The 27,192-nt window shown below is 40.4% G+C and overlaps 1 protein-coding gene across 5 annotated transcripts in view; it reads right to left on the reverse strand.

Moving 5' to 3' along the window:
• The window catches only part of ZSCAN21 (zinc finger and SCAN domain containing 21), a 38,774-nt gene extending 11,909 nt beyond the window's left edge, over nt 1–26,865 (reverse strand). Inside the window, exons 1-6 of one of the 5 annotated variants that reach the window (XM_036226261.1) lie at nt 26,742–26,865; nt 19,168–19,651; nt 18,600–18,753; nt 16,523–16,614; nt 16,109–16,235; nt 13,117–13,935 (exon numbers count right to left, since the gene is read on the reverse strand). In XM_036226261.1, the coding sequence (XP_036082154.1) occupies nt 13,117–13,935; nt 16,109–16,235; nt 16,523–16,614; nt 18,600–18,753; nt 19,168–19,593 (1,618 nt within the window). In that variant the 5' untranslated portion in view covers nt 19,594–19,651; nt 26,742–26,865. Of the gene's footprint in view, nt 1–297; nt 622–13,116; nt 13,936–16,108; nt 16,236–16,522; nt 16,615–18,599; nt 18,754–19,167; nt 19,652–26,741 lie in introns of those variants that run through there. The other 4 variants (XM_016124709.2, XM_016124711.2, XM_016124712.2 and 1 more) reach the window with 4 other exon arrangements.
• Nucleotides 26,866–27,192: the final 327 nt, after the last annotated feature.

Genomic DNA, 27,192 nt, shown 5'->3' on the forward strand with positions numbered 1-27,192 from the left:
GTATGCTTTCTAACCTGAACAAAGCCCAGTAGGACTATTCCCTCCCTTGAATCAGATAGGAATCTGGATTTCTAACGAGGTTCGTTTTCTAACAAGAGGTCTCCAACCTCCTTTGGCGTGTTCCATCAATTAGCCCTGAGTTCCGACCTCCAGTTGAGAGCTAGGGAAAAAGAGATGGCAGCCCAGATCAGACTGATGGCTCGGCTCAGGCAGCGCACACGCACACAAAAAAAACTGCTCTGAAACACGAAAACAAAGTTTCATTTGTTAAAGCCCTTAGGGGAAGAAAATACTTTCCTAGGAGCAAGCGCCTCCACCATCGGGGGCTGGGCAGAGATGCGGGGCTCCTCCCCACAGCTCTTCCAAGACGGATCTGGGGAAAGGAGTGGTCCTCGGAGGCCACAGGTGGTACACCCACTCCTCTCTCCCCGAACCCTTTTGGCCAAGGGTCCCTCTGTCGCCCACCAAACTAACTGGGGGATCAGGAGGCTCACCGTGAGTAAGAGCCGCTCGCGGGGCTGAGAAACCTCGACGCGAATCGGGGCCAGCGCAGCCGGAAGTGCGTCATAATCCCGCCCGCGGACAGTTGTGCGCGGCCGCAGCGTCCCCTCTAGGGATTCGGAGGTCTTCTTGGCGCCTCATGTTTGGGGCGCGTGGGAGATTGAGGTCCTTTTTGGGCGAGCAGACTCACCCCCAACGTGAACGGGCAAGGACGTTGTCCCCTCCCCCCGCCCCTTTTTATTTTTTACTAAGAAAGGTCAACAAATGAGCAAACCGGGAGGTGTGAGGTCTGACTGAACACCATGCCGTTTGACCTCAGAGAATCTGGAGGTTTTTGTTTGTTTGTTTGTTTGTTTTGTTGTTGTTTTTTTTTTAATACCTTAGGTAGGAAAAGATGAGGGAGAATGAGGGACAAAGCAGTCTTAGTTTTCAAATATGTAAAGTGCTGTCATTTGAAAAAGAAGTTTGTATTATGGGACCCCAGAAGACCAATGAATGGAACTGATGTGAAAAGGTCAATGCAAGGAAGGACCTTCTCAAGAAAGAGTTGCTCAAAAATGGCCACTTTCTGCATCATATTGTGCTGTTTTGAAGAAGTGGGAGAGCCCTGTGGATGGGGAGGAGAGGAGTTTTGCGGAATCAATTTTTTGGGTTAAACGACCTTTAGTATCTTCCTACAGCTTGCTCCAAGTTCCTTTTAGTTTTCCCCTTAATAGAGGGAAAACTTTTTACAACACTCCTTCATTACCACTCCCTCTACACACCTCCTTTGACTATTTACTATGGGCCAGGTACTATGTTTTAAGCATTTGGTTGCAGTTTATTGCTGTTTGTTAAAAAACGAAAAAACTTAGTGCCTTAACACAATTATTATTTCTCACATTATCTTAACAAATCTGAATTGAGGGTTGTTCTGCTTCCTGTGGTATCAACTGGGGAGCTGGGATGGCTGGCAGTTGGTGCTGACCCACAGACGAACTCAGCTGGGATGTTGGCCTGGGGCCTTGATACTCTTTCATGTTAATCTGTTGGCATGGCTTATTTCTCAGGCATGAAGACTGGTTTCCCCAAGAGGAGCATTTTGAGGGGTCAAAATGGGACTCGTAGGTGTTTAGGGACCAGCCTTGAAAGGTGCATAGCAACATTTCCACCACATTCTATTAAAATAGGTCACTGGCCCAGATTCAAAGGGAAGAAAAACACTCTATCTTGGTCAAATTGCAAAAGAGTATGTGGGGTGGAGATTATCTGATTATCTTTGGAAACAATCTACACACATTTATCTTCATTATATCAATCCTATGAAATACTATAATCCTAAGAATGCTTACCCCTGTGAAATAGTAAAATATATTCATAGATTAGGAAACAGGCTCAGAAAGGTAAGGAATTTCTCCAGTGTCATATAACTGTGGAAAAGTCAAGATTCAAACCTGGCTCTTTTTCTCCAAAGCCTATGCTTTTAAGTACTATGCTGCCTCTTCATTAGGCTAGAGAAAGAAGAAATGGTTAAAAGGAACAATAAGTAGGGCTAAGGGAAAAACCAGGAAACCTGCATCTGTTCTATTAGCCACATGTGTTGCTGCTTTGGAAGTGCTCTTTCAGCCTCTTAGTCAAAAGATCTCTTGCCTTATCATGCAACCAGTGAGTTGTGATGCTGGGGCTTGAAGCAATCTGTCCAATTCCAAGCCCATTGTTCTTCCTAAAGCAAAGGGGTTTAGAGTTGCAAAATATTGACACCAAAAGAAACCTTAAGGACAATTTGAGTAAACTCTTGTCTTCAGATAAAAAACCAATGCCTGGAGAAGTCAGATCTGAGGTACATTAGTTAGCTAATCGATAGTAGAGCCGACAGTAGAATCCAGATTATCTAATTCAATTCTGTGTCTTTACTATATCTCAACAGATTTTTAAAGATATAATTAGATCAAGATGCTGCCCATCCAAATCATATTGTATTAAAACAAGTTAACTCAGGGTGATTCATTATTCTCTTCCATTAATATAACAATGACCATATGATAAAACCAGGAAAGAACAAAGGAAAAGTTAGGCAATGTAATGGTAGCCCACTGTGTGTGATGTGTCACCTACATTTCCTCTTCAGAACGGTTTTGACTTCCAAGAACCTCCTATTCTTCCAATGAATTAATTCAACAATTGCCAAGAATCTATAGTGTGTCAGCCATTGTGTTAAGGCACAAGAAAAAATTGAAAAATGAAAAATATATGCAGTTCTTGGCAGACATTATGGATGAAAAAGGGGTTCTACAGAAAGTAACCACACAGGATAGTCTGATCATAAATTCCTAACTGGGCAAGTCGTGGTGGGTAGTTATAGCCTAGGCCTGTAACTTCTTCAGTGAGAAGGTTTTTAGTCCAGCACTGTCCATTGTTCTTGTTCATCTAGGTTAATAACACCTAGAAATGCCAGGAGTAATATCCCTCGAAGGCGTAACCAACCCCGAGTGGGCATAATCTTAACTATCCTAACCAATCCCCACCTTGCTTTCTCCCACCTTCATGTAATCTTCCTTAAATTCTCTCAATTTCAAATGCATTAAAGAATTGAAAACTGTCATTCTCTGAAGCATTTGAGATCTTGCTTTCTGGCAATTGTCATCAGTTTTGGCTTAAATAAACTCTTTAAAAAATTCTTTTTCATCTGGCTTGAAAAGGATTCTCTGTCCTTTGTAGCAGAAATTTGGAAAGGGAAAAGCTACCAACGGTTTTTGTAGGCCTTGGTTTCCTCTTTCCTTTCCCATCAGGGTGGTCATAGTTCTCTCTAAAATGCTTGCTTTCTGAATCTTTTCACTCCTTGCTATCTATTTTTGCTGCCATCACTGTGCTTGGCCAGTAGAGGGGGATCAAACCTTGATTTCTCTTACAACAAAGCTGGGTAAGCTTCTTATCTATTGCAGCTCTGAAAACTTCCTTTTTTTCTTCCTGTAAGGAGTCTACACATACAGCATGTTGGGAAGCCGCAAAGATATTTTCTAAAGAAAAGGAAAGGAAAAGAGAATAGAAGTGAAGTGGTGTGGTTAGACCACCCCACAGCTTAGCGCTGGAGCTCTGTTGCTAATGAGCCTTCGGAGATGTGGATATGCAACCTGATTATGTGGACAATAGATATAATAATAGCTGCTCTGGCAACTTTAAAGTTATTTGGATCATGTGAAAGTCAGCTTTATAGCTAGTTATACAATAGTAAGGGATTTTTAATCTTGAAAACTTGCTACAATATTATTTTTGATCTTCTTTGTTTTAATGTCAGCCTCCTATCCCAAGGGATAGATGTGGCTCTACCTATCACAGGTCCTTTTTTCCATTTTGTCCTCCCTGGTGAGGGCCACCTGCCTTCTCCTTAATAAGACAGGATAAAATTTCCTGCCAAGATTTTCACAAGAGGAGGTTACTGGCTTGTTATCCCTTGTTTGTGGAAGAATCCAGGAAAAATTTGCATAATCTCAGTATAAGGAGATCACAAAGGATATCTGCCCAGCCCTTTCCCATGCCAAGATCCTTTCCTGCCCAGGACCCCTGAGTGTCCCCCAGCCATACCTGAATGCCTGAACTGATGCAGGCACCTGCTCTGACTGGCTCTGCTAGGTTTTTTCTTCTTCAGTGGTTTCTACAAGGGCCAGTCCTGGTTGTGCAACTTGTGCCATCACTCATCTGATCAGGGAATTACCAGGAAATTGTATAGGAAATCACAACCTGCCAGCAGAAGGTAGCCAAGTGTCCTGAAGAAGGGGTGCCTTTTTAAAATTTGCCCGAAGTCCTGCTAGTGGCTGGGCAGAGCTGGCTTTACTTATCTGCCTTACACATTACTATGTCTCTTTCCTTTTTTTAGTCCTAACACCCAGCATGTGGCCTGACAATAATGTTTGTTGAAAAGGATTTAGTTTTATTTCTTGAAGTCAAGCAGGACAAACTGAAATCCTCTTCTAAAATGAGAGTCCTTTATATCTTTGAGGGTGGAGACCAAGTTCCCAGTGAGTTTTCTCCTCACCAAGCAAAACCCTTGATTGTACACATGAGGTGGTTTTGCTTTTACCATTTTGCAGCTGGTATGTCTCTTCTTTAAAATGTGGAATCCAGAACCAAATGAAGGGCATACTATGACAGAGAACCTAGGTAGGATAGAGTCAGACTAACAGCTCCTTTGTTAAAGAATCAGGGGTGGATGACATCTGAGACCTAAAGGCAGGCAGTGGTGGTTAACTACTAACGAAGGGACAATTTGAGAGAATCACAGAGGCCATATGAAATTCTGTCCATTCCATCTGGGATTAAAATGGGCCCAGAGCCTGGGTCCTCAATGTTCACAAAGATCTGATTTCAAGGTTGCGTGTTTTAGGTACTCATGGGATAGAGGACACTGTCAGCATGTTTCACTTTAAAAAGGGAGACTTTGGTGAGGAGTAAATGAATATTCAGGGAAGAGCTAGAGGCCTACAAGGAAATAATAGCTAATATTTTTGGAACACTTAAATCAGGCACTATTGTAGGTGCTTTACATGTAATGGCTTATTTAATGCTTATAACTCCTCTATGCCCATTTTGCAGATGAGGAAACAGACACAGGAAGTGGTAGATAAAGAATTTGATCCTAAGTAAACTGGCTGCAATGTCCATGTACTTAACCATTATGGCAGGCAGCTCCAGAAATGTGGTTGTGGGATGACTAAGTAATGCATGAAGGTGGCAAAATGGTTGGACTCATAGAGGAGGACAAGGGATGACAAAGTAGAGGAAAGAATCTGGTTGCTGGAGTCAGATACACCTGGTTTTAAAATCTAGCTCTACCACTTAATGGGTAAACCACTTTTCAGTCCTGTTTCTACATTTGTAAAATGGGGGCAACTGTCTTTGCAAAGTTGGTATGTGGATTAGAGAAAATTCATGGTCATTATTCCCATGTGGAGGGAGAGAAATTGAAGGACAGTGTAATGAGAACCAACAGGGTTTCAAGGAAATGGTCAAATGTTATAGCAAAATAAGGAAGAATTAAAATGAGAGAAAAATCCTGTCAAGAACACCAGCGACCTTTAACTGCCATGCAAGTGGTTAAGAGCTGTTACAGGGGCTTGAAGAGGGAGGATATCAGCAGTGAAGAGATGAAAACAGTGGTTATGGGCCACCCGGTAGAGGAATTTGGTAGCGTAAAGAAGAGACAAGGCCAAACAAAAGATTTTTAAAATTTGCTTTTGCTCCTTAAAGCTACAGGTTTTTGTTCATGATGATGTAGAATAAGTGTTGAGGGGTTAGGAGGAGCCTGGAGGCACCAGAGTGAGACGACATCACCTGCAAGCAGCAAGGTGAGGGGCACTAGGGAGCAGGAAGGACCAGAAAGTGAAGCACATCTGGATGGCCTGAGGCACTTGGAAGAGAATACCCATCGGTATCTGATGAGAAAGGGTGAGGTGAGGCTGTGGTAGGTACAGGAGTTTGGGGAGCAGGAGAAACTCTGAAAACCCAAGACTACAGCAGAGAATAGGATTGTCTAGCAGGGGCAAGGCTAAGAATGAAGGTGCCTCTATCTGCACATTTTCCTTCTGCAGCTCTGTAACTGAGGCACAGGAATGGAGAAAGTGGAGGATGTCACCAGGGTTAGAAGTGGCCTGGACAGAATGAAAGGTTGAGAGCAGCTCTTGGCAGGTAACCTCTGGCCTTTATGACTGCTGGGACCCTTGACTGTCTTGGGGGCACTGATGGCTCCCGTCCTCTCCACACATATCTTTAACAACCTGGGACCGCTCTCTCTCACAGGGTCTTGTCTACAGCAGTGACCATGTTCAATAACATAACTGAATTTCTTCCCATTCCTGTCGATCTTGTCCCTCACTTCTGTTCCTTGGAGTCATTTCCTCAAATACATCTCCTTCACAGGAGCCCTCACCTCAGGTTCTGCTCCCTGGGGGAACACAGGCTAAGACAGGATAGGGTGGAGTTCCCTGGAACCAGGATTTGGTTGTGAAGATACCTGCCTAAAAATATTTTTGTATGTGCCACGTTTTTTTTAAAAACAACTACGCTGTTTCAATATATTCTGCAATAACAAAACAAGGTTATTAGGTTGGAGGTCACAGCTTAAAGGTATCAACTATCAGATTACATGCTGTACCTACAAGCAGGAAGTTGTCCTTTTTTGGATGTTCAGTTTTCTAAGTCATAAACTGGTCAAAGGTTATTTCAATGGTTCACCTTATAAAATTATTTTCTGGGGGATCATTAAAAAGCTACTTTATTCTATGGGTTTTCATCTTGTAACCCTTTCCAAGAAGCCACCTAGAACTCTAAGGTGCTATTTCATAGGAAGCTCTTGTAAAATTAATTTAAGCCGTTCATTTGTGCAAGGATTGTTTGTGGGTTGTAGTTCCAGTTTTTAATTTTGAAATTATATTTTTACCCGAAACATGCATTTTTGTAACCAAGAAAAAAACCCCCACAAATATTGTCACCTAGAGATAATTTATTGTTTTACCATGACTCAGAAGAGAAACAACATAAAGAGAATATTTTTTACAAATCCTCACAATTTCCTTCCCCAACTTCACTACTCTAATTTGTCAGATACCACTGGCCTCCTAAAATTAACCATTGACTAAAAGTATAAATTTTATTTTGCTGCCATTTCTCATGATTGAAACTTTGGTCCTCAATCAAGGTTTCAAATTATTATTTTCAAAGGAGGAGTTCCCTAACTTTAAAAAAAACCCACCTTTCCCCTAAGAGTCCATTATTTACTAAAAGTAGCCTTTCTAGAAAGGTTAACAAGGATTTTAAATGAACAAATTCAATTTAAAGATCATTTACTGAACATCTACCAACCATCTGGACTCTTCAAAAGACGAGTGAAACAAAAAGGCCAGATTTTAACAATAATTGTGCAGATATACAAAGACAAGTTTCTTCTTTTGGTCTAATTCACTCTAAACTAAGAAACCAGGAACTAACGAAACAGAAAAGGTTTGTTTTATCCATTCTACAGATAAACAAGACAGTGCCTGAGTTAGCTCTCTATATACTTAGGCTTATCATGTGTTGATTGTAATAATCTATATTTAACTAAAAGTTAATAAAAATACGTTTATTTTAAAATAACTGATTTTGCTTGCATATCCCATCCGACCCTAAATTCATATTTTTAGATTTTTCTGCATACTCACAATCTGCTTCCTCCCACCCCACCCCCTCATATATTTGTTATCCTTTAAGAACATCTGCTAACTCGCAGAAGCATCTCTAAGTCTAACATGCTTTGTCCTTGCCAGGGCAGACTAAAACTTTAAACTAAGTAGTTTAGGTGAGGGGGGAGGCAAGGGAGCACCGGCCTCAACAAATCTCACGTTTCTCTTCTCTCCATCTAGCAGGGCTTGTCATTTACTCTTCCTCAGCTGAGAGTTTTGGGCTGTAACAACCCTTCTTCTCCACTCTCCCTCCTAACGCACCTGAACTTGTCCGGAGGCTAAATGATAATGATTCAAGGTGATTGCAGCTGCTTAGTCCCTCTGCTGGACCAAAGGAACTTAATACCCAAATCTGAAACTGGAATAAAATCCAAGTTTTAATACCCCCTTTCAATCACAGATCTATCTTAAAACAGTCAGCCTCACTGCTTAATGAGTGCTCGGTGAAAGGAGAAAATAAAAATTTACAACTAATTAACTTTGTTGATTACTGTGTAATTTGAAGTGAGTCCCGATTCTTTAGTAAATAGAAGTGAGAATCTCAAAAGGATTTTTTAAAAATCTGTTCAAGTAACAGCAAACCACTGTTTAGAAGTCAACTTAATGCCCATTCTTTGCCTTTCATTGTTTTAAAGAGAAAAATATGAGAACCAAACAATATGAAACTAAATTCTCATGTTAAGACATTGTTTTATGAGATGTTCAAAGTATTTCCCAAACTTTTGTTTGACCTACAGAATTGGAGATGGCTTACCTCCCTATAACTTCAAGTTTGTTTTACAAAGCTTTGAAAAGTAAAACAGATTTCATTTTCAGACATAATAAAAAATTAATTTGAATAGCAAAATAACTGCTTTTAAATGTACAGTAGTATCCATTCTAAAAATGAAAACTAAATCTATTAGGAAAAATTTTCAAATAATGCTTATTAAATTCTCCAGTAGTATTTGAAATAAAAATCTACTCTAACTTCTACGAAAAGATCTACTTATACGACTTAATTTCCTTTTCTCTGATTCTAATTTCACTCGCAACCTGCAGACCTTCATTTGGTTTACCAGATGGGGAACCCCAGCCCCCTCATAAATATTTTTTGAGAAGTTGATCAGGGTGGGACACACAAAAACATGGCTTCCCTGGCAAGTACTGCCATCACTATTGACTATATTTTAATACTGTAACTCCAATTCACACAACGGATTTTCCAGGATGGTTTAGGATGAACCTGATTAGCTCGCTTTAGATGAGTACATTAGCATGACCAGACTCTAGAATAAAGGTGATGAACTCCAGGATAAAAACTAGAAAAAAAAAAAAGTCTTTCACAGCTATAAATCCTCACAACTCCTCTCTCCTAAGACATAAACCAGGGGAAGTAAATGGGAGTAGGGAAGGTGCACAGGAGCACAGCCAAAAGGAATACTGCAAAATGCTTATCACAAAAACTTCCTGCAATGCCGGAACTGGATGCATCTGTACTATTTTCCAGGAAAGAGCCCATCTTGGTGTTTTTCTACCCCCAATTTAAGATTTAGTGGGTGGGGGATTGGGGAGGAAGCGGGTCTATGGTTAACAGAATCTGGTCAAATTAAGTTGTCCCATTGACCTTTCTGGTACATTCTCATTCTCGATTCACAAAGACCTTATTCCCCTTAAAAGCTCAGAAACACATTCTCCGCCTGAAATTATGATCTGGCAGCTAAAAGGTCAACTTCCTGGCTTTGAAAACTCTCAGGAAGCTACAGATGTTTCTAGGAATTGTTCCATTTTAGTACCCTATTAACCTCTCTCCTTATCAATCTACTAACCTCCTCTCTGAATTTGATAAGCACCAAACTATGAATGTTTCCCTCATGTTCCCCCTCCTCAGTTCTGTGAATTGATTTGCTATCTATAATGACATCAACTTCTTCACTACTCACCCCCAAAACTTTGCACTTTTGGAGTGATGTGTTCTGTCAAATAGATTAAAATAAAACACATCATCTGTTTACAAGGAATATATAGACTAACAGGGGCTGGAGGTACAAAACACAGACACTGACATTTTGGTCATACGAAATATAAAGAAGTACCCAACATTGACAATTTTTGTAAGAAGTTATACATTTTGCTATTTCTTTAGCATTTCCCCATTTTCCCCCCCTCTGTGGATCCTCTGGAGTTAAGACTGAGCATCCTCTGCAGTGTTTCCGAAATTCATTACATGATTGGAACATACTGATGGAATTCTTTTTCTGTCCAAAGCAATGAGTGCTATACATGAATGTTTTCCTCACATATATTAATAACATTTATTTACAGTGTAAGCTTTCTGATGCTAAGGGCTGAGATGTGATTAAAGGCTTTGCCATATTATCACATTCAAGAGGTTCCCTTCTGGAATGTTCTACTGTACGTAATATGTGAACTGTCTCACCTATCAAACACATGGACCTCTCTGTACATATTTAGCAGTTTCACTTTTACGCCTTTAATAAAATACCAAGTGCCTTACATATCGAGATGCCTCCTACATCTTTATTCCTAGGCTTCCGCCTTGCCTGCCAGGCTGGATTAGGGACAAATACCACACAACTTAAAAGAATTTTACTTCTCTTCCCAGCAAGGTTAAGGTATTTTAAAAAACCTTTTGAAAATTTCCATTAGGTCAACTAACATGCTACTGGTTAACTATAGAGTACTTAAACAGTTATCAGACTTCAGCCAGGCAAGAATGTTTGAATGACTACCCTGGGCACTAATTAGATGTTGTAAACCTTTTTGACCATGACCTAATTACACTTTGCACTGAGCAGCTGATAAATGCAATGTAAATGGTTTTAATTCAACAGCTGTAGCCCGTTTTCTTCAGAAAACGTTATCTTCAAATAGCTGCTTCAAGGAGTGCATCTGCTGAAGATCTGAGGCGATTGCAGTGGCTATCCCACAGTCAGTACGACGTCCCAGAAAAATGGGAATTAAATGTTGGGGCACAGATTATAGTTAATTTGCATTTAAAAAAAAGGCTGAATCACATCAACATGTGGTTGTGGCTAAAAAAGCCAATGTAGAACCAACCAAAGTTCTTTTCCTCTTAAGAACAGTCAGTGCTTTGATCAGTGCCTGGAGTTAAGCACCTCACTGCTTTGTTGCTTCCCAGCAAGCAGCGAGTCTTTGCTCAAAAGCACTGATAGTTTTCCAGACAACCATCACTGTGGCTCACTCTCTGAAGAAAATCTCGCAAGCATTTCTTCCACCTTCACTTTATTATGTTACTTAGGTATACTCTTCTGGAGTATCATTTGTTTTTCTCAAATTGGATGGACAGGAATATTCTGGTTACCAGCTGACTTCCTTGGAGTTTCCCCAGGCAACACTGAAGAAATGACTTAGAGACAATAGGGAAGCAAGCTGTGGTTGGTCCAACTTATGGAGAGACCAAAGAATTACTGCTGTGCAGAATTTTAGTTAGTCTGGAGCTGAGACCACAGCTGCGCCCACTTGACTGGCTCCCAATAAAGCCATGGGCTTGAGTTGTTGGTTAGGGATCAAAATGATGAATGATAGTTTTAGTTCTGTTTCTCGATGGGAAATCTCAAACTCTATGTGGGGTTCTGTTATGGGGCTAGTCTTCAGATGTTTGTAGTCTATGCGTCTAAGTTCTTGCAGGGCTGTCCACAATCAGGACAATCAGGTGCCATGCTCTCATAAGCACAGTCATCCCTACCAGATGACTACTTATGTAGCCCATGACACCTGGGTCTGTTTATCTGAAAATAGTCTTTGTCACAGCTTCCAAGCAGCCAATAGCATCCTCTTGAACAGATGATGGAAAAGATCAAAGTTTCATAACCTCATCTCTGTGATGAGAGAGAAAAGACACTGTGCAGTATGACTATGATACAACCAACCAAATCTTAGCACGTTGGTGAACTTCTCAGAGCAACAAACACATTTAGTAATTGCCAGCTAATGTATGCTTTTGTGGAGTTTCTGCAAAGTGTGGGGGAAAAAACATTCCCTACAACTCTTTTTCTGAAAAGCAATAAAAATTACATCTTCTGAACTATATTAAGTTACAAATGATTCAGAAAGTGCCCAAATCATTGCATTGTTCAGCAGCTGACTAAAGAGAACTCTGGCTAAGATCTTTGCCATAGAAAGATGTCAAAAAATGGCCTTAGTAAGTTTTTGTATTTTTAAGATGACAAGTCATTTCTGACACTCCATGGGATTTATTCACTGATCCGTGTTTAGGAAAAGTCTATGCAGGTGGCTAACCAGCACCTTTCTTTTCTATTTCGGACTAAAACAGAATTAGACCCTAAAGCTTTAGCATGCCTCAGGCTCTAAAGGTCCTCTTCAAAAGTTGGGCCAGGATACCATATTTCAGGTACTCATGATTCACAGGGCTTTAGCATAAATGTAAAAGTCCTGTTAGAAGTCAGTCGTAATGAGTGCCTCTTATGTGTTCAACACTGTGTCCGGTGCTGTGGGAGATATAAAAATATCCCTTGATGATCAAAGCATCTCTTTGGGGGCGGGGGGTAATGCAGACTTTCATACACAAAACGAATGAAGGATTAAAAGACAATATATAATTAAGTGCTAACTTGTGGAGAAATGCATTTAGGAGTGCGATAGTGCTTTAGGGATTTCTTCCAGAAGGGAGATGTGTTTTGAATCACTGTTGCCATTTCAGTAGAATTTATCTCACCGATGAGGATAAAACAATCTACATTTGTGGCAGTCCTTTGGAACTGTAGACTGGTGCACATACCCTCTCTTTCAGGAAGAGATAGAAATCTTTGGTTTGATACTGATCAGCACAGTCCTAGATTTCTATAGCTTTGGTAGGCTACCAGTGTCATATATATAATGTATTGTATATATAACTAGTTTGAGCAGCATGTCCCAATGTAGTTTTTAACCGTACTTCTTTTTCGAGAAATAAGGTAGAGCAAGATGTTAGCCAAGCAGGGCTTGTTTGCAGCAAGCAGCTTTTAATCACAGAGCCAATCTCAATCTTTCAATTCTACACTGTGGTTGCTGAGAGTCCAAGAGCACACCTCAAAGGTATCCTCATTATTACCAAAAAGCTTGACAATTACTGTGTGTGTGCTTTTACTCATGTGGAAATACCATGTGGCTTATCCACAGGACTAGCTTTTCCCTGCAGGGACTGTGGGGAAGAACTACATGCCCACAGACTATGCAAAGGCAGAACACTGCTCATCTAACTATAAGGATCCTTAAGTGTGATTTTAAAGAATCTGCTGAGGATGTTTTTTTCCCTTCCATGGGCACACATTTCTGAAATAATTTTGGAAACAAAAGGGGAAATGGCTTGTTGACAATTTCTTGCTTCACACACAGCTTTTCAGGAATGCTCCGAACGCATCAAGGGAGGCTGGACTGTACTCGGAGGCTCGCTCTCTGGTATGGATTCTGTGATGCAGAGTGAGGGTTGAACTCCGGGTGAAGGCCTTGCCACACTTGGTGCACTTATAGGGCTTTTCTCGGGTGTGAATTCGCCGATGCAAAATAAGGTATGAGTTTCGGTTGAAAGCTTTTCCACATTCACTACATTCATAGGGTTTCTCCCCTGTGTGGATTCTCTGATGTTTCGTAAGGTCTGAGCTCTGGCTGAAGGCCTTTCCACACTCATTACATTCATAAGGTTTCTCTCCAGAGTGGATTCGCTGATGCAGAATGAGATTTGAACTATGACTGAAGGCTTTGCCGCATTCATTACATTCATGAGGTTTTTCTCCTGTGTGGATTCTCTGATGCAGGACAAGGTTTGAGTTCAGGCTGAAGGCTTTCCCACACTCACTACATTCATAGGGCTTTTCTCCAGTGTGGATGATTTTATGGCGAATAAGGCTTGAACTCCTTGTGAAGCATTTACCACATTCATCACATCTATGAGACTTCGTTCCTGTCGGAACTTCTTCAGGGGTGTTAAAGTTGGAACTCAGACTGAAGCTTCTTCCCAATCCTTTACCCTTCTCCCTGGGACCTCTCTCTCCCGTGGTGGGTTTTTTTTCCTTGACTGTAGCTGGCCCTGAATCTCTCTTTTCTCTTCCAGTTTTCTCCTCAGGGTTTCTTTGCTGCCTTTCTGTTGTTCTACTCTGCTGTTCACGTTTTTCTCCAAAATCTTTCTGAATTCTTCCTCTTGTTTCCGCATGTGATGTTGAGTCTTCTGCAATTTCGGCCTTGGAGGTTGACTCCTCATTCTCATTCCTGTTTTCACAACCTGACATAATAAATAAAAAATACAAATAGCACCTTTTACTTTTGAATCTATAGGTTAACCAAGTAACACTGTTTTCCAGAAAGCTCCTACATGCCTGCAAAATAATTTCATAATATTAATCGAAGATAAAGTAAGAAAAAATAGAGAAAACAGGGAATACAGTTGGGAAATGAGAGGGCAGGCAAAGAGTGGAAAGAGCAACAGAAGGAGTGTGCAGAGGATGGGAATGAACAAACATACACTAGGGGACGAGCAGAGGAAACAGAACCAGTTAAGGAGGGAAGGGATGAAGAAGTAAGGAACATAAGCGGTCAGAATTCAGTTTTATTACTTGGTCACCCAATAATTAATTTGAAGTAACAAATACCCATTTAGAAAATCATGTTCCATTTCTAATATATTTATGAGCTTAAAAAGAGAGTGGACAGGTCTTTCCTAGAAAATGGTAAGTGGCATTAGCAGAAATAAAGGAATATAATAAAGAAAAAGCGAAAACTCCATTCTGTGAGATTTTTATCAATGAGATGGTTCATGGACAAAACAAGCAGCTCTGAACTTGGCAGGTTACGTGGCCCTTCAGACACAGAAGACAGTTTCTTTCTACTAGGGAGAGCAGCATAAGGCTGACAGTGCTCAACGGAAATGACGGGAGGGTAAAGAAGTTGGTTAAGGCATTAGTAAACATAAATAATACCTTTAATGAAAGAAAACTAAGAATAACTGAAGACAAAAAAGAAACTGAAAACAATCCCAGAGATAGTCCGTGAAGGAGATACTAGAAGAAAACAAAATTTTACAGATGCAAAGCTGATCCTCTCATTTTAACCTTCAGCATATTAAAACACTGCACTATATTTTTATTGTAGACTGCAATATTCACTGTTTTTGAGTACAGATTAAAAGTTGTTCAATAAACATATACTATTTTATATGTGTTTACATTTACCTAGAACCCCCCTCCCCCCCAAATATCCCAACTCCACTTTTTACTTATCTTGACTTAAGAAACCTGTCCTAGAAGGTCTGCACTATGCCAAACAGCCCGCTGAATGCAACTCCTGAGGGAGTTGAACAATATCTAACTCCTGACATTAGTGATAAAATCGCCATAAATATTGAACCAATCTTAAAAAAGAGGAAATTGGTCTACTTCTTTTGAATTCCAAGCCAAGGTCCTTGACTATCTGGATAGTTCCCAGGCTGCTCCCAATTTTTTTTCCATTATGGAGTAGGTAATACCCAGCTCATAAACACAGATCAGTTCCTTGTCTTAATTTTCATCTAGTCCAAAGAGAAAGTATCAAGAAACCATAAACCCCAGTTACCCCAATGTTTCAAAACAAAACCTGACATTTCTTTAGAACATCCTTTCTCCATGAAGTTTTCCTTCATTCGCCATCCCGCTGCCCTCCCCAGGCAGAAGCCTCACTGTGAATTTCCCTACGACAAGACTTAGTTCAGAGCTTCTTTGCAGTATTGTCTCCCAGAGGTTGAGATCTACCAGAGACAAATGGGAATGTTTGTTAGCTGTGTCACTCTGTTTTATCTGGTTGTTGCCTCTTAGGATTTGTTTGTATTACACACCCAGGAACCAGAGCTCTTCACAGATTACCAGTAAGTTTGGAAACTGGAAATCTTGAACATAAGAGAGGTACAGGTGCAAGTTCATAGAATTATGCAAAGCTGTCACAGAGCGGCACTCAAAGGATGGAAGAAGACAGCCCACAGACGGATGCTTGCTTGGTAGGTTCAGGAATGTGGTATCAGGTTAGGATTAGATCGATGATCAATTCACACTTGGTCCTCTACACTAGGAAATACAGATACTACCCACTAGAGGCACCTAAATTGTAACCTATGACGGGTGGAGCAGAATCCTCCCAGGTAACAGAATGGTGGAAGAGGTGAGGACTCAGACTACAAGAGTATTTCTGATTTCAAACAGCAAAAACTACTTAGAGGTAAAAAACCCACGTTGAATAAGTGAGTCACAGCCCCAGGCTTTTGGGGTTACATGAACACAAATATTCTCATTCTCTATCTGGTCTGAGGAAAGGGGCTCAGTAGTCTCTAAATCCTGTCGACACTCAACTAAACATATCAGAGACCTGAAAACTAACAAAAAAAAGAGTCAAAACAATCTTATCAGACAATAATCCTGCATCAGTCTTACCCTGGGAAAACACGTTCCCATAATTCTCCTGCCTGTTGTCCCTACTGAGATTCCTCCGAGCCAGGTTCTGACATCCCCATTCCTCCAGGATGAGAGACACGGCCATGTCCTCGATCTTCACCATTGCCTGAAATAATATGAGATCCCCACACTCAGTTTCCCCAAAGCTCAGGGACAAACCCACTGCCCAAACCTGGAGTTAGGGACAGAGGTGACTGCAAACCTAGAGGATGCTGGGAAAGAAACACTGACCATGCCAGGCTCTGGTGGATTGGGGGTGGGTAGGTGGTGGTTGGGGCTATTCTGTGGGCAGAGATATCAAGAGTGAGTGTCCTGGGTGGAGACTGCTAAAAGAGCTCCAGGAAGAAAGGCAGGTACGAGGGACTCAGGAGGGCAGAGGGGCCCACAGCTCACCTGGGAATCTGCTGTGAATAGTGCAGATGCCATCGCCTGGTCTCTGGGACTCCCCTCGTGATGAGGGGCAGGAACATGGGTGGCAGGGAGAGCTGAGGGAGGAGAAAGGGGCTGTGAGTTAAACCAGCTCTGCTCTGGGCCTCCCCTCAAAGAAGGGCCCAGGGACACTCTTTTTCCTGTACCACCATGTTCAATGTTTAACTACAGAATAGAGAACTAGAAAGAATACATATATATAAAAAAGTGATCCCTATTTTTCTAAGACTTCTGTTCTTAAGCAGGAGTCACAAGGAATCATAAAAATAAGTCCTTAAAAATCACTTGGTCCAATCCCTTTGTTTGAAAGAAGGGGAAACTGAAGACCTGAAAGGGCAAATGACTTGTCTAATGTTACACCGTTTAGGATGGCAGAGCTAGATCTAGAATCCAGGTTCCTACTCTCAGCTACATAAGTGGGTAACACTAAGCCCATGATTCAAGCCTGGCTCAAAGTTTAATTTCCTCTAGTCCAAGGAACAAGTACCAGGACATCAGAATTCCATTTAGTTATGAAAAATGCAAAAGAGGTTTAAAAATCTTTAGTAGTAATATCTTGAAACACAAGATAGAAAGGGGGTCTTCTTACTTCTGGGTTAAGTTTTACCATTTATTGTCCCTCTACTTTTCTCCCTCACTTATCCAGTTTTTAATAAAATATATACATGGTTCAAATGTTAATGAGACATTTATAAGTATAAAGGTATGGGCTGACACTCATCGAATAAAAGTTATTTATAATGTATCATATAATCAAACTAAATGCAATGGGTAAGGACAACTAGAAAAATTTTAAACTGTAAAATTAAAATCCCCCCTTGCCAAATAAAATTAGATTTGGAAATGTTACTGATGTTACTGAGCTGCAAAGATATTAGAGAAATAAATTTGAACCTGAATCACTAAACTTGTAGCTATTTCGAATGGTACAAAAATAAGATAAGCAAAAGCACTTTAACCTTCCAAGAGTTAGGAAACACTCTAGAAGATGAATAGCATGAGGAAGAAATTGAGAATAAAGGCATATGCCTCAACTGGTTGAAGAACTATTTGCTAAGTAATAACTATATGTACCAGGATCTCTAAAACAGTTACTATGGCAACCTGAAGCTCTAATCTGGCACTTTAAACCATAAACAGCCTGTTTAATTTCCTGACTTCACTCCTTGTAGAGTGTGAAGATGTTATAAGCCTGAGAAAGTCATTAACTGGGACAACGTGGTCAGTGGTGGGTTAAACATCACAGTGCATTGATTTCCACAAAATTCTCCAACATATGATTGCTGGCTATCCTCCAGAATCCAGAGAAGAGAATGCTTCCTTAAGCTCTGATAACCATACCTTAAATGTCATCACAAACACACACATTGGTTAAAAAAATGTGCCTTTAAAAACTTTTTTTGAGCAACTATACTTAGTATGTTATTGTTTTTGCTGATATTCTATGCAATACTTTGATTTAAAATTTAATGTTAGTATCTCCCAAAAAAGGAAAAATAATCAAACTGATTATTTATGACTCTGAAATGATTTTTCCCTCGTTTCTCAACCAAAAATAAAATTTTTCCATCCTTTCCCATTCTTTGAAAATTCTGAGAGTAACCTGGAAAAAAAAGTGATGTTACACAATCTTTTTATACATTTTAATTAAATAAAATGAACTTTTAAAATGATCCTTTATAAGGTGATTTATGACATATTATAATATGTTTCAAAACTCAGGCTGGAAATACATTGTCTCTTCCCAGCACTTTCCTGTAAAAAAAAATCTGTTAAGACATCCAGAATGCAAACAATTCAATAAACAATGTAAAGTCCTTCCAAGTTTATTATGCACATTTCATTTACTTCCTTAGTAACACTATTTAACTCCTGACATTGTTTTATAAGTTATATTTCCCCTAATATTTAAAAATAATGACAATAATGTATGACAATAGAAACAAACATGCTTCTTTATTACAGGCACTTAGCAATGGAGAGAGGGGACACCCATTCTGATAGTTTGCTTCCTATCCCCAAAAGAAACCTTGCTTCTTACCCCGTGATTGTAAGAGGCGGGGTTTCCGAGATGATTGCTTGAAATGGGACTGGGTGGCCTCATGATGAATGTCAAAGCTTGAGGACTCCTGTATTGGATCCAGAGGCACCATCCCCCTTGCGAGCATCTCAGGTCCATGAACTTGCCCTGGGACCTGAGAACAAACAGGTTGGGCTTGTGGGTAAATTACTTTTAAACAGGACTTTAAAGGAAAAGACCTTAAGTATACCAGTGGATGCAGGTGGGGGAAGGCCATGATACTATTTAATATTCAAGCAAAGCAAGGGGAATAACCACCATAGACTACTAATACTAGTTTGTATTAATAGTATCTTATATATTGGTAGTTTATTATACATGTAATATTATATATGCATATATAACATATATAGCTATCATGTACTATATATATAGTAGCTTATATATTAATACTAATGCTACTAATGCTAGTCTAATACTAAACTACTAATACTAAGACTACTAATATGAGCTTTAAATCAGTAACTTTCTCTTTGCTCTAGTCTCAAAGTCCACATGCTGCTCACACGTAACAGGTTTCACCTATTACCTGTTGTCCTGATAAATCGAGCTCCAAATCTTCTAGAAGGGTCACGGCCTCCTCCCCACTATCAGGACGGTACTCCTGAAGCCAGACTTGGAGCTCCTTGGGCAGGATGGAAAGGAACTGCTCCAGCACCAGCAGCTCTAGGATCTGCTCCTTGGTGTTTATCTCTGGTCGTAACCACTGATGACAAAGTTCCTTTAGTCGACTGAGAGCCTCTCGAGGCCCAAAAGTGTTCTGATAACAGAAGTGCCTAAAACGTTGGCGGAAGATCTCTGGGTCAGGAGGAGGAGTCTCCTGCAAGCTGGAATCCTGCCCCCACATGTGGTCTTCCTCATCTTCCTCTTCTACTTTTACTATTACAATACCGTCTTTCTCCTGGGCAGCCTGGGGAGACAGACCCGTGGCTTCCCTTGATTCAGCAGTCATCATTCAGGTGATCTCCTTTTTGTTCTAGGAGATGTTTTCTGTATCTGTTTCTGTACTATTCCTGAAGTATTAAAAAAAGTTATTAGTACCTTTATGAAAAGTTAACGGTGCTAACACTTCGAACAAGGCTGCACACCAAGGCACTAAGAATGACTCTGAGTAGTTACAAAAAAAAAAAAAAAAAAAAGCAGCCTCAGATCTGTACAGTTTACAGTCACTTTGTACACTAAAGTTTGCAAACAGAAACCTCCAATGAGGGAATTCCACCCTTAGGGTGTGTTCACCTGAGTCTGAGCACCTTACCTTCAGGATGACAACAGCTTATGACACAATGCCTTACAGTTACGGCTGAATGTTAGCTGGGTGCAGGCAACAGGCTTCTAGCAGTACACACATACTTATTTCCTCCCGTAATAACTGCAGCAGATTGGCGAAATAGCTAGTACCATTTTTTTTTTTTTTTTAAGGCAAGGCAACCCTTGGTTGACTGCACAGATTGCAAGGACCTTTCCTTCCTTCCTTTCTTTTTTAATAAATAGGTGATCTCCCATCCAAGTACTAACCAGGCCCGACCCTCCTTAGCTTCTGAGATCAGACGGGATTGGGCTTGTTCAGGGTAGCATGGCTATAGACATTAGTACCATTTTATAGATGACATGACTGAGGCTTAGATAACTTATTTGCTCAGTGCAAATGGCTACCTACCTAGTGGAGCAAATGTTCAAGCCAAAATTTGAAGCCCCAGCCTTGCTAATCTACCATCTAGCTAGTTCTATTATTTTTACAGATGCCTCGCTAAGTCTAAAGGGAAGAGCGGGAACACCTGTTCACCCACACAGAGGGCTGCCAAGGTACCCTCATTCACTTGTTCATTTTTAGGTATTGTGATGTTTCCTGGTTTATGAGACCAGTTCTATGAAATAATGGATTATTTTATCTGGCTTTGAATAATCTTGCCTTCATAAGAGACAAGCACAGGGGGACTGGAAGCGGGTGAAGTGAGTGAAGGATGTCAAATGATACAAACTTCCAGTTATAAAGTAAGTCCTGGGGATGTGGATGTAATGCACAGCATGGTGATTGTAGTTAATAATATTGTATTGTATATTTGAAAGTTGCTAAGAGAGTAGATCTTAAAAATTCTCATCATGAGAAAAATATTTTTAACTATAGTGACAGACGTTAACTAGATTTATTGTGGTGATCATTTCACAATGTATATAAATATCAAATCATTATGTGGTACACCCGAAACTAATGTTATATGTCAATCATATCTCAAAAAAAGAAGACAAGCAGCTTTAAAGATTCTTGCAGAGAAACTACAATTACAGGAAATACTAATGACGCAAACACACATGAACAAGAAAATGGCACTGCTAAAGTTTCTATCTAGAGCAAGGTTTTACTCAGCTAGATTAGGAGGCAAAAACTGATGTTGATCTAAATCAAAGAAGAAGCCAACCAATATGTGAGAAAGTAGCTGCTTTAAAAAAAAAAAAAGTGTGAAGAAAGAACTATTATGAGAACAGATGTATGCTGGGAAATACTTCTACTGTTATTTTAACTGCCAAAAATGACTAAGTATCCTTATTACCTACACATTTAAAAAACCTGGAAATATTTTTTAATCTGTTTAAAAATCAATCTCCCAAAGAATTTAGTGGGTCTTAAGCCTGTTTGTTAAAAAATCTAAAATACCTTTTGATTAGCTTATAAGAACAGGTGATTTAAGGTCATGGAAAATGGAAAAGTATTCCATTTGGATTAAGCTGGCCAAAGGGGTGATCTCTTGGATTTCAACCACAAAAATTTGATTGGTGGACAGGACCAACTGTGAGTTACTAAACAGAGTGACTGACAGAGCAACCAATTGCTATATCACAATGAGTCAGGCCAAGAGTTTTAGCAAAGTATTTTTAACCTATGGCTCTCATTAAAAAATCATTAGTAATTTTGGTGGCAAAGGGATCATGTACATTTAAAGTATAAAAGTTAATTTTAATAGTACAACTTAATGTACTTTAATGTACTTTTTGTTCTATTATGCAAAATGTTGGTATAAAAGATTTATGTAATCTTTATAAATAATTTTTACTGATAGGAATATGTGACCATAAAAGTTTGGAGATGACTATTTTAATCACAAAGAATATGATTTTAATCACCAAGAATATGATTTTAATCTGAGATTTATCACAGGATTAGTTTTTCTATTTCATTTTTTTCTTAATGAAAAACAAAAATCTTATTAAAATAGCAGCCTATAGTAATAAAGAATGCTACATTCAAAAATGCTTTTACATAAAAGTAAAGAGAATGAAGGAATTAAGTCATTTGCTAATGATTTTAAACTGGTAAAAGTACTATTGCAAACCATCTTCTAGCTCTTCAGACTTGTTTTGTGCCTCACCCTCCTTCCATTTCCTAAACATTTCTACATATCTACAACATGCAAGGTGTCCCGCTAGACTGACTGGAATAAAGATGAGAAGCCCATTCCTATTTTTACACAAGTAATTAAAGTATAAAGCAGAATGTCCCAAAAGTTCTAAGAAGGTTTCAACAGGAGCGCTAGAGGAGCCCTGAGAAGTAACTGATGCGTCAACAAGGTAGCTTGGAGGAACAGGACCCCTGGAGCTGGGGCATCAGAACAGCCAGGACCTCTACAGAAAAAGGCAGGGAGTAGGTAGTCCAAGAGATCACCCCTTTGGTTACCTTAACTTAACTGAAGGCTCAATAATTCCTGTCACCCTTAGTTTATCTCTTCCTCTGAAAAGTCAAAATAAAGACTACCCTAACTGAAGCTCCGTATCTCCTGCCTAGTCTAGTGCCATAGTTTCATAAAATTTTTCTAGCTTTAATTTCTCCCTGTTCCAAAACGAACAACATACAAAGACTCACACAGTATTGCCAAGTATGCTTCTGGCCCTTGCCTCCTTCACCTCAATTACTGTCAAAGAATCCTTGATATCTACCAATTTAGCATTCAAACAATACACTGTACTCTACTTTTCTGTTCTTACCTCTCACTACTTTTCTTAGTAGTGATCCCTATATTTCAGCCTATCTGGCCCATTAATGTTCTCCAAGCACAGGGTGTGATTTTTCATCTTCACCTCTTCGCTGTGTATGATCTCCTACCATATCAACTCTATTGGTCATATTTATACTCATCTTTCAAGATGTATGATGTCTCCAGCATTCCAAAGGCGGTCTTCCTCCTTGACCACCTTTAGTACTTTCTTTGTTCCTATCTTAAAGCAGTTACATTTTCCTTGCATTATCATTATTTGGGTTGCGGTTCCTATCTCCCAACTAAATTTTAAGCCCCTCAAGGACAGGGACTCTTGTTTTCTTGTTCTCCTAGAAAGAATCTGGCAGTTTAATTCTGTTAAACTGAATAGAAGAAATAAGAACTACTCAAACCATTACTACTCCCCCTGCCATCTTCTTGCTGCTTTTAGTAGCAATTAATGATCAGATATTCTGCTATCTCAATCTTACTCAGGCTCAGAATCTCACTTTTTTTTTTTAACTTCTCTCGTCTTTGATGCATCCAGTCTCCAAGCGCCAAGGAGAGGTTAATTCTTTGTTCACACTTATTTTTCCATCTAGTTCTGTGCAGTCCAGCTTCCTCTCTTTGGTTCCCTGCCTTCATTTTCTCCCTAACTCCCTCCTCTGCCCATTCACCTCCCACCTTACTCTCAGATTATGTTCTTAAAACTCTATAGCCTTGCAGCCAACACCCTCCAGTACTCAGTCCCAGTTTCCTCTCACGCTTCATTTCTCATATTTCTCCCCCTCCCCTGCATGAATCTTTTCCATCCAACAAAATGAGTCTACGCATTATTTCATAAATATGCTTTGTATTTTGATTGCCATCCTTTCCTCACATCATACTCACTTATACATCAGAGCTAAGCTGAAATGCAAAATGCCACCTGCCCCTCACTGCTGTTCATGTTCAATTCAAGAAGCCTCTAGTCGGCATAATATAGTAAGAACCAACGTTTACACAACAATCTTAGGAGGTAGATACATTGATCACAATTTACAATGACAAAATTAAGGTTTGTGGATGTTAAGCAAATACCCAAGGTCACAAGCAATTAAACAGTAGAGCCAGGATTTGAGATTAGGTGTGTTGGACTCTTCAGTTCAAGCTCTAACCATCATGTCAAACTCACTCTGTCCCAACGTGTGGGGTAAGAAAGGGTTTTTGTATACACAGATTCTAAGAGGAAGAACTGTGAAGGATGACCACTCAGGAATAGGAATAGGCCTCATCTGCCACCCACTATCTTCACTAGAGAGCTGTGTGGCTAAAGAGATACAGCAGGAAACGCAAGCAGGAATAATCTAAATCAGCCCAGTGGGATCTTCAATCAGGATAACTGAGCAGAACTAGTGCAGTAACTACCCTAGCATCAGAAGACTCTATTTTAATGAAAATTCTATCCTGTCTCAGCTATATTAAGGAGAATAAAAAAAAGGATTCTTGATTTGTGCCCACACCTAGGCCAGAGTTTTAAAGAGTAGGATACTCCTTGGGTCAATGGGACCTAATAGGAAAAGACTCTGAGGAAATGACACCTCAAGGGACAGAGACAAAGGCATGGGCACCTTCCCTCTTCCCTTAATTTCAACAGGTCCTCTCCTCCATCCTCCAACATTTCCCTGCTTCTACTCTGGATGAGAGAAAAGTCACAACAGAAGTTGCAGGGCTGGGTTTTAATTTAGGTTTCCCAGGTGATGTGAGCACACAGCTTTTCTCCTTTCTCCAAACCCCTGGCCCTAACGGTCTCCACCAAGCATTTGCTATAGAAGTTCTCATGCTGTTTCTTTTTTCTGTAATTTAATTTTTCATGCCTTCCCTCCTCAACTGGACTATGGTTAAGGGTATGCTTCATTATACTTAGATCACTTTGATTCCTTGCAAGCATTAGTTTTTAAAAAATACTTGACTGAATTTACTATGTTACTATTTTTTGCCCATTCAAACATCATTCAATGCTGCCCTCAAATTGGCTACTTGGAAGTTTCATTAAGCTGTTCCACCACTTATCAGCTGATGATTTCAGGCAAATTAATCTCTTTCCGCATGTTTCCTCATCTGTACAATGGGGATAAAAAAAGTATTTGCCTCACAGTTGTAAGGATTACAACTGTTAACATACGTAAAGCACTTAAAAAGAGTGTCTGTCATTTAGTAGGCACTAGTGAAGTATTTTAATTTTTTTCAATAAATTTAAGAGATGATACTGTACTTTCCAATTTTCAGCCTGCTTAAAAGATTAAGCAATAGGAGAAATCCTGCAATAATGAAAGCAGAACACGTTGGAACATCTGAATTTTAGTTTCCCGCAAATAAACTGCACATCCCTGAGTAAGTTATTTAACCTCTCTGGCTAAGCTAAGTATCTGTATTTGTCAAACTTGGGGAGAGGAAAGAATGCAAAGGAGCAGTATCCGTATTTGTCAAACTTGGGGAGAGGAAAGAATGCAAAGGAGCAGAACACTACCTCTGGGTGCTTCTCAGTTGAATTAGATAACCCCCAACAACTGGTTCTCACCAAGGATAAATATGAATAATTTTCTTATAAAAGGGCTTGGAATTACAAGCTCAGTGTATTCTAAATGCTCTTTTCTAAACAAGCCATTATCCTTCCCAGGGTGCCGTCTTCAAAGTTTAAACAACCCCCCACCCCGCAATTTTTGAACAAAGCTATAACCCATTTTAAAATATAAAACTGCTACCCTTAAAAACAGCTAGCTACAGAAAGAATATTGCAATCTCAGAATGAAAAAGATTTAACACTAATGTGTACTTAGATGCAATATAAAGGCATACAAAATTTAAATGCACAGATCAAATAGAGAATAAGTAAAATACTATGATATCAAGCAGCTAGCTTCCCTGTTTGTATTTTAAGATTGGTGAAAACTGCCTGAAATAATGAACAAAAATCTTGCACAGTAATTCAGATTCAATGCAAACTTGGAGGAACATTCTGGGGCAAATAATCATTATGGTTCCCTATGTAATAAAGCTATTTTCATTTGGCCAGCAGTGCTTTGTTGAGTGGCTTACAATGAATTCTCCACAATTCAATTCAACAAGTATTTAGTGACCACCTCCAAACCGCCTATCACTGGCCTGTACAATAAATGCTTTCTTTGGTCCCAGGCCATGTAACAGCCACTCTATAATGAAAGTATCTTATTGTGTAGGAAAGGCATTGCAAGAAAGGGAGGACAGGAGGGTAGCAACGTTCAGGGTAAACTGTAGCTGACTTTTTCAATTACACAGACTAAATCAAATAATTTCTAAGTTGGAAGGACCTTTTGAGAAAACCTAGTTAATTTTACTGATGACAAAACAAAAGTGAGAGTTGGTGAAATCTTTCTTATCCAAGGTCACTCAGTCTCCTAATGACCTGGTGTAATTTCCACAAATTCCCTTCACTCTTCACCTGCCAAATCAAGAAGAGTAGCAACCCAGAAGCAAAAAGTCCATCTAATCTTCCTGACAGCTCATATCTAAAAAGACTTTATAATAGTCCACACAGCTGAGAGCGGGTTCGCAACACTTCTTTTCCCACTGACTAGGCTTCAAATACTTTTTAAACACCACTCAGGGAATACGGGTGGGGTGAGAAGCAGGTGATCTGGAAACACATATGCAGCACTTCGAAACATGTCCATTTCTCGGCCTTTCTCATTTTCCACCTCAACGTCCGGAAGGAGCCCGAAAAAAACCTCTCACTGGATTCAAAGCAAATGGTGACGACGGGAGAACAGAAAAATCAGACAGGGGTCATCGGTTCGCTCGCGAAACGTCAAATGACGATGATGACACTGCGTGCGAGGGGCCAGCAAGGGGCCCACATCCCGCTGAACCCGTCTTTGAGCACCCCCAGTCACTAGACCCTCGCCTCCTCCCCGTATGGATCCGGGGGTTGGGCAGGGACATCTCCCTGAGAGGACGGCGCATCCTATGGGCAGGCCTGGAGACAGGGACAGGGACTCTCTTCACACTCCGCCCGGCTGGCTGGAGGGGACCCAGGGGCCGCAGCTGCACAGCCCACCCTCACGTACACCCCCTTGCGGCCCCGCCCGCCCTCCTCAGAGGCCAGCCCAAGTCTCACCGTGAGCCCCGGGAGCGGCCTTGGGGCGCTGGGCGAGAAACGGGAGCTGACTCTGGGGCTCAGGCCGGCCGAAGGACGCTGCACACGAACCTAGGCCCTCCCGACGCCTCCACACAGACACAATGAGTCACAAAGGCCGGAAGTGTGTCAGCACCTCGCCTTCCGGGACCGCGCTGCGCTTCCGGGTTCTCTCTAGGAGCGCCGGAGGATTTGGCATCTCAGTTTCCGAATCGCTAGACCCGGGGATTAAGGCCCGGAAGGTAGTAAAAGCGTCAGCCTCTGAGGTTCTCGGCCTATGCTTGTGCGCCCTGAATTAATGCTAGGGACCTACGAGAAGGGGGTTCAGGCTTTACGAGACTGTCCAGCTCATACACCAATTCGTATGAAAATTCGGTTTCTGCTGTCTTTTTCATCTCGGGTAGTCCTTGTAATTATAGTTATTATCGAGCAA

The sequence above is a fragment of the Rousettus aegyptiacus genome, unplaced genomic scaffold (assembly GCF_014176215.1).
Source record: "Rousettus aegyptiacus isolate mRouAeg1 unplaced genomic scaffold, mRouAeg1.p scaffold_m13_p_8, whole genome shotgun sequence".
In the NCBI taxonomy this organism is placed as follows: Eukaryota; Metazoa; Chordata; class Mammalia; order Chiroptera; family Pteropodidae; genus Rousettus; species Rousettus aegyptiacus.